Source organism: Neopelma chrysocephalum, unplaced genomic scaffold (assembly GCF_003984885.1).
Source record: "Neopelma chrysocephalum unplaced genomic scaffold, ASM398488v2 Primary Assembly neopelma1_123, whole genome shotgun sequence".
NCBI lineage: Eukaryota > Metazoa > Chordata > Aves > Passeriformes > Pipridae > Neopelma > Neopelma chrysocephalum.
In genome coordinates this window covers 1888178-1895917 of record NW_020897785.1, presented here as the reverse complement: position 1 = coordinate 1895917, position 7740 = coordinate 1888178, and the positions used below count along the sequence as shown (strand labels likewise).

At 57.7% G+C, this 7740-nt stretch overlaps 1 protein-coding gene across 3 annotated transcripts in view; it reads right to left on the bottom strand.

The window, feature by feature from the left end:
* PNOC (prepronociceptin) overlaps positions 1-4404 on the bottom strand; it is a 14120-nt gene extending 9716 nt beyond the window's left edge. For all 3 annotated transcript variants that reach the window (XM_027697849.1, XM_027697850.1, XM_027697851.1), the window contains exons 1-2: positions 4275-4404; positions 609-753 (exon numbers count right to left, since the gene is read on the bottom strand). In XM_027697849.1, coding sequence (XP_027553650.1) covers positions 609-728 — 120 coding nt within the window. In that variant the 5' untranslated portion in view covers positions 729-753; positions 4275-4404. The remainder of the gene's footprint in view (positions 1-608; positions 754-4274) is intronic.
* Positions 4405-7740: the final 3336 nt, after the last annotated feature.

The window sequence follows — 7740 nt, the reverse complement described above, 5'->3', positions numbered from 1 at the left end:
TGGGATGCAGGAAAGCTGGGAATGCTCAGGGTTTGGGATGCAGGAAACTGGGAATGCTCAGGGTTTGGGATGCAGGAAAGCTGGGGATGTTCAGGATGATGCTCAGGGTTTGGGATGCAGGAAAGATGGGGATGTTCAGGATGATGCTCAGGGGTTTGGGATGCAGGAAAGTGGGAATGCTCAGGGTTTGGGATGCAGGAAACTGGGAATGCTGAGGATGTGGGATGCAGGATGCTGGACATTCTCAGGTCTTTGGGATGCAGGAAAGCTGGGGATGCTCAGGGTTTGGGATGCAGGAAATCTGGGGATGTTCAGGATGATGCTCAGGGGTTTGGGATGCAGGAAACTGGGAATGCTCAGGATGATGCTCAGGGCCTTGGGATGCAGGAAAGCTGGACATTCTCGGGGCTTCGGGACGCAGGAAAGCCGGGAATGCTCAGGGATTTTTTAGGACCCTCCCTGAGCCATCCCAACCTTGTCCCCAGCGCTCCCAATTTTTGCCCTGCGCCCTTTCCTTGGGATCACCCCGCCCAAGGGCTTGGGTGGGGCAGGGTGGGCACTGTCCGGGGGCCAGCAGAGTGTCATCACCCCCGCCCCGGGGGACTCACGAGGACGTCGAAGGAGTCGCGATAGAGCTGACGGTCGCAGTGCAGACAGTCCCCCCGGCAGTCCCCCCGCGCCCGGGCGAACAGGCAGAGCAGCAGCAGGTCCCAGAGCACGGCCCTCATGGCGGCACCGGCCCCCCGGCAGCGCCTGGAAAAAAAAACGGGAGACAGGGATCCCCCCCCACCCTCCGTCACACCGGGATACGGCTCCGGGCCACCGCCGGCACCTCCCGATCGCTCCTCGCTTATCCCCCCCTCCCTGCTCGCCCCGTCCAAAATTATCCTTTCGGGGAAAAGGAGCCCGGCTGCTTCCCCCCACCACCACCCTCCCCGCCCCCGAAAGGGATCCCGGTTGAGTTTTTTCCAGGTTATCCCATGGCACGAGGCCCGGACGGGGCTTATTTTAGGAAAGGCGGACGTGGCGGGGCGGCACGTCCCCCGGCTGTCCCCGGAGCAGGGCGCTCCTTTAGCCCAGCGCTGCCCGGAGCCGGGAGAGGATTGTCGTCCGTCCCCCCCCCCTTCTTCCAGTTTTCCTTCCTGGGTGTCTTTTTGGGGCGCTGCCATCCCCCTAATCCCCGTCTTTTTCCCGGGATCTGGGGCAGCAAAGGCGATTCCCGCAGAACCCGCCGTGTCCCGTCTGGCTGGCACCAACATCGGTGACAGGCGAGTGTCATTAGGTGTCATTAAATGACCCGACCAGGGCTAATTCCTGGAGGTTTATCCCGCAGGGGCCGCCTGGAAACGGGAATGTTGGTCCTCCTGACCCCCTTCATCCCGCTGGGAAAAGGGATCCAACATCCCTGCGGCCCTTGGGAGCAGATCCCAGTGCTTCGTGGCACAAGGAGAGGGGATTGAGATGGAGGTGACGGACGGGGACGGGAAGTTTGGTGCCACCCAGGTCCCTCCGTGCTGGAACAGCACCCAGAAAACCCTGGATCGAGAAGACCTGGGGTGTCGCTCCATCATCCAGGTTTTGGGGGGGGGCAGTCGATCACCTGGGAAAAGGTTCCCCATTTATTTCCCGCCCCTCCAAGGACAGCCGCCCCCCTCCCTTTTTTTCTTCCAGCACCTTCCCAGCTCCCCGAGTGGCACGAGGGTCACCTTTTGTCCCCTCCAGGAAGCCCGGCAGCTCCCGGTTGCCGTTTGCCGGAGGGTCCGAGGGGAAGCTGATAAAGGAGCGGGAATTAAGGCTTAATCTCCCACCGAGTCATTAAAACCCGGCTGGCGGCTGAGTCAGAGCCTTGGCAGGAAGCTCCCAGGAGAGGGCAAACCCCCTCTGGAAAAACCGCGCAGCCCCTCAACGGGAATTCGGGAGAGGCAGGGAAAGGGCTGGAAAAGCCACCCCCCCCACCCCTTCCATGTCGCCAAGGGGACACCGAGTCCAACGTCCCGGGAAAAGCAGCGGGAAAAGCGGGAAGAGAGCGGGGGTCACATCTGGCTGCGGAGGAGGAGGCGCCGAGATTAAGGCTCGGCTTTTCTTCCCGGTTAATTGAAAGATGTTATCGGGATGCCGTGCCCCTGCCAGCATTCCCGGCCGGCCAGGGCTGGGAAACAGGGAAACAACCCCCTCTCTGCGCGTCACTGACCCCCCTCCCTCCCCAAAATTAAATCAACCTGTTCTAAGGGAAGGACGAATTTTTTCCTTGCTCCCACCTTTGAAAGCCTTGTGAGGGGGTGAAGCCCCTTCCTGAGTTTCCCAGCCACAAATCCATGTGAAAAAGAGGGATGCTCTTCCCCAATTTCCCCCTTTTTTCCCCCTATTTCCCCCCATTTTTCCCCTAGTCTCTCCTATTTCCCCCCGTTTCTCCCCACCCCGCCCTTCTTGTATTTTTCCACGATTTGTTTTTGGGGTTTTTTTGGCATTTTTCACCGTTTCAAAAATATTTTCGCTCTGGGCCCTCTTTCCCGAGGGATGTCCATCCACAACCCTCGTGGTCGGGGGGTGCCGCGGACCCCCGGGAAGGGATGTCACGGCCACACCGAGGCCGCTCCCGGGCACGAACCTTCCCCTTTCCTCCCCCCCAAAAAACCGACCCCATCCACGCCAAGGGGTGTGTCGGGATCCAGCCACTCCATCCCCGCCGCTCGGGGCTGAATCCTGACGAGTTGTTTTTTTTCCATCCAGTGGAATTACACTCATTCATTTTTTTGAGGGGGAGATAAAAAAAAAATGAGGTTTCTGTGGAAATCCAACCCTGTGGTTCCGGGGTCTGGTTATCCATCAGGAACAAGAGGCTTTTATTTATTGGGATGACGGGGGAGAACGCTGCCGTGAAAAGGGGGTGATTCGGGAAAGGATGTGGGCTGGGAATGACCCGAGGAGAGGAGGTGGAAGGGGAAGCAGGTGCTGCCTGAAATGGGATTTATTCGCTTCATTTGATGTGATCTGGGCCGGGGAGACGCTCCCCCGCCTTTCCCCGGGGATGCTCCAGCCCCTCTTCCCACGGGAGAGGCGAACCGCGGGGATTATCCCGGCGGTGGGATCGCGATCCTTCCCCAAAACCCGGGGGGGTTAAAAAAGGCAGCGATTTCCCGGTTTTTCCGGGCCGGGATTAATCCCGCCACGTGCGGAGCACATCCCGCAGCTCTTGGCTTCCCGTGCCCGGAGCAAAAAACCAGCCCCGATCAATCGGATCCTCCTGATTCCCACCCTGCCCAAAGGCAAGGCCTGATCCAGAGGGCAAGAGGGATGCGAGCGGGAAGGATCCAGCCCCCGCCGGGATCCAGCATGGAAGGACTCAAAGCCTTTTCCAGCCCAAAAAAGCACAATATCGTCCAAGAGTGTCCCCCCGCTGGCACCACAAAACACCTTCCTGCTCCCCCCTAAATCCCGGCCGTGCCACGGCAGCTTCTGGGGGGGATTTTAGGGAGAAAAGGAGGGATTTGGGAATGGGAGAGGAGGAGGAGGAGGGGGGGTTTGGCTCCAGCTGCCCGGTGCTGGGTAGAAAAAGCAGCTTCGCCTTTTCCCGGTGCCCCTCAATCAGGTAATTGGCCATAATTGGCCCAAACGAGCGGCCGCCGTGTGACTGTAAACACAGATGCGGGTTGGAGAGGCTGGGAAAGGCTGCTCGGAGGGGGGAAAAAAACCTCGGGAAGAACGTTTATTCCCGCATCCCTGCGCCTCAGCCCTTCGTTCCTGCTTTTTTTTTCTTTTTGGGAGGGGGGGAGGTGGGACGCACACAAAGCAACCGCAAAAAATAATCCCATTTTTGCCCCTATTTGCCATTTTAGGGGTGAGGGGAAGAAAAAGGGATGGTGAGCCGGGTAAGCATCCCGTGGGTGAGCCCGGTGAAGTCCTGGCTGGAAGAGAAAGGGAGGAGAAATAGGGGAATGGGGGGGGGGGGGGGGGAAAAGAGAGGGATGCAGGGCTCCAGGAAAAAAAATTCCCTGGAAAATAAAATCCCACCTATCCCAAAGGAAGCCCGCGAGCTTCCCCCCGGGCTTCGGGCCGACTCTTGTTGCATCCCTGCGGCTCCGCTCCGGCTGATTTCGGGGCTGGAGAGCCAAACTTTTCCCTCTCTCCGGGATGGAGAAGGGGGGATATAAATCCACGGATCGCAGGCGGGACGCACCGTCCTCGAATTCAAAAGAAGCAGGCGACCACCACCCCCCCCTCCCCAACATTCCTCCTGCAGGGATGGGAACGGGAATGACGAGCAGAATTCCTACCTGCGGTGTGCTGTCGGCTGCCGGCTCCTGGGATTCCTGGGATCCGTGGGTTCTCGGGAGCCGGTGGCTGGGTTGGTGTGTATATATAGACGGTGTACACGCGCTTCCCACACCTCCTTCCCGAACACGTGCGTGCCTGAGCCCAACCCCCGGGATGCGCCAGCTGGGGACCGGGGATGTGCATCCAGCCACCGCATCCCGCAGCATTCCCAGCTCCCCAAATGCCCCGGGAGAAGGGGGGAAAAGCCCCTCGAATCGCCTCGGAGAATCCCGGGAATGGTGGGGTTGGGCTGGGAGGGTGGGGGCGCGAAGCTGCTCCCGGCGTATCCCGGTCTGGACAAGGATCCAGAGCTCCAGGATCATCCCTGAATTGCCGGGATTGCCTCTCCCCCCTTCCCCAGCCCCCTTCCTTCTGTTTTCCCATCTCAAAGCCCGGGAGGAGGCGGGGGGGGGGTCCCCGAGCCCGTTCCCAGCCCGCTCCGACAGCTCCCGGCGGCTCCCGAGCGTGCGGCCGGGAATGATCGATTTGGGGCCCGGCGGCCGGAGCAGAAAATTCCCAACTTCCCATTTCATGGATGAGGGGAGCCGGGCACCTCACGAAGAGCAGAGCCCGGATCCGCCCGCTCCGGCGTCGGGAACAAACGCTGCCTCAGGCTTGGAAAGGCCAAATCCATCTTGACCTTCAGCGGTTTCTCCTGCAGAGCAGCATTATCCCGGTTTTTTTCCCCGCTTTTAAGTGGGAATTCGCGGAGCCAGGACCCCCCCCAAGCCCCACCTGCCCCACCCTGGCAATTAAACCCTAAAACGTGCCGTGGCACTGTGATCCCATCTCGATAATTCCTTGTAATGACTCCCTGGGAAGGGCTGGAGCTGGGAGGGAAAGGTTTTTCCACTGGGATAAGGCCGATCCATGGAAGTGTTTGTGCCCCCAGGTGAGACCACCTGGGATGTGCCAGGGTGAAAAAAAAACCATCAGGAAATGAAGGGAAATGCCCCAAAGCGGCGGGATATGACATCACAGGAGCGCTGGGAGGAGACCTGCCCCGCTCTGGGCTCAAGAGGAAAGCCTGGATTTGGGATGTTTTTGGGAAAAATAGGGTTGGAGACTCCTGCCGAGAGTGCTGGAGACTGGATTTTAATATGTATTTTAATATTTTTATATATATATTTTATATTTTAATAAATAAACTTCAAATTTATGTGGGTTTTTTTCACTTCATATCACAAATTCTTTTTTTTTAAATAAACATTTTCCTTCGGGTTTCTCCCGGATTTTCCATAAGGACCGTATTCCCTGGCTCTCGAGCAGGGAGTGGGGAAGGCTTTGTGCTCCTTTTGTCCTTTCCTGGGATAATTTTTCCAACCTCTCAGGGCTCCGTTCCCCCCACATCCCCCTCCTCCCCCCTTCAAAATAACCATTTTTTAGTGTTTATTCCCGCTCCCTTTTCTCCCCAAATTTGGCCAAAGGGTTTTTTTGATGATGATGATGATGATGATGATGGGGATGATGTTGAGCTGGCAGGAGCAGGAGGCAGCAAATGACATCGGGGTGACGTCGTTTACGGCCCTGCTAATTAACAGAGGGATAATTGACAGCTGAACTGCCCAAATCCAGCCCGCTAAAAAAAAGGAGAAAAATCCCATTTTTTTCCAGCCTTCCCAGGTTTTTCCAGGCACCCACAGCCTGCTCTGCTGGGATTTGGGAGCTGGGAAAACTGACCCTTTGTAAAATTAAGGGGGGGGGGAAACACGAATATAAATCGGTTTTAAAGGGGTTTTTTTTGGGAGCGGTTTGGGGGGGTGGGATTCACATCCCTGGCGAGGCAAAGTGGGAGGATTCAGAGAGAGGGAAAAGCCACGATCCTTTTTGGGATGAGGGCATAAAGCAGGTGGGATCTGGCACGAGGGAAACACGGAGAAGGCTCCAAAGCCACCTGAAAACTCTGGAGCTGGGAAGTTGAGTCGCTCCCGTGGCCTCGTGGATCCCGTAAATCCTGCGGCTGGAGGGGGGTGAGGATGTCCCTGTCTGTTTTGGGATGTTTCCTGATTATTTTCCTAATTAACCCCGGGATTTTGTAGGGCAGCTGATCCCTCCACGACGGAAAAACATCCCCTGGAGCATCATCTCCTCCCCTGGGCCCTCTTTGGGTACCACTCACCAAAAAAAGGAACCCCCCAAAAATGACCCCCCCCATCCTTTCCTGGCCCCTGCGCAGGTACCTCCGGCCGATTTTCCAGGGGTTTTCCAAGGATCTGGTGGCTGATTCCAGGGCTGCATCCTGCCCGTGGGCAAACTTTAATAAACGGAGGTTTAAAGGGCTTAACTGCCCCAAATTCGGGGTGGAAAAACACCAAAATGGGCTGCGGGCTCTTGCTGATGGTTCATTCCCATCGGGAACATTGGGAGCTTGGAGCTTTGTGCCGGTGGGATGAGGAGGAGTGGGATGAAGGTCCAAGACATTTCCGCATCCCTGGATGGGGAGGGAAGTGGGATAACCACATTAGGTCTCCTTAAGGAGCTTCAGGGAGCTGGAGGAGCTCGGGAAGGGGTTGGAGGGGGTGAAGAAGCTCAGGATCCTCTGCCTGGTGCCCCCCATGAAGTGGGAAATAACACCTCCAACAGGCCCTGGATGAATCCCGGAATTATTCAGGTTGGAAAAGACCTCCAAGGTCATCAAATCCAACCTGTGACCCACCCCCACCAGAGCCCTGAGTGCCACGTCCTTGGACACCTCCAGGGAGTGGGGATTCCACCCCTCCCCTGAGAAGTTCATTCTGATGTTTAACAGCCCTTTCCATGCGGGAATTGTTCCCAAAATCCCACCTGAGCCTTCCCTGGCCCAGCTGGAGGCCGTTCCCTCTCCTCCTGTCCCTTGTTCCCTGGGAATTGGGGACCCCCCCCGGCTCCTCCCTCCTGTCAGGGAGTTGTGGGGTGGGAAAAGATCCCTTCTGATCCCTCTTTTCTCCGGGATGAGCCCCTTCCCAGCTCCCTCAGATATTCCTGCTGCTCCAGCCCCTTTCCCAGCTCCGTTCTCTTCCAGCTCCAGCCCCTCAGTGTCTTCCCTGTCACGAGGGGTCCAAAACTGGGCATGGTATTCCTGCTGTTGGGAAGGGCCAGTTTGGACACGGAAATTCCATTTTGCCTTGGGAAAGGGGGATTTTTCCCCCCAAGGCCTGAGGGATGTGGCTGCTCCTCCCTGCACAGCCTCAGGGTTTCATCCCTGGAGATGCTGGAATCACATCCGGGCGGGCCCTGAGCTCCGTGTCCAGCTCTGAGCTTGGTCCTGCTTGGAGCAGGGCCGGGATCAGAATTCCAGAGACTAAAGGGGCTCCAGGAGAGCTGGAGAGGGACTTGGGATGAGGAATGGAGGGACAGGACACAGGGAATGGCTTCCCAGTGCCAGAGGGCAGGGAGAGATGGGAGATTGGGAAGGGATTCCTGGCTGGGAGGGTGGGGAGGGGCTGG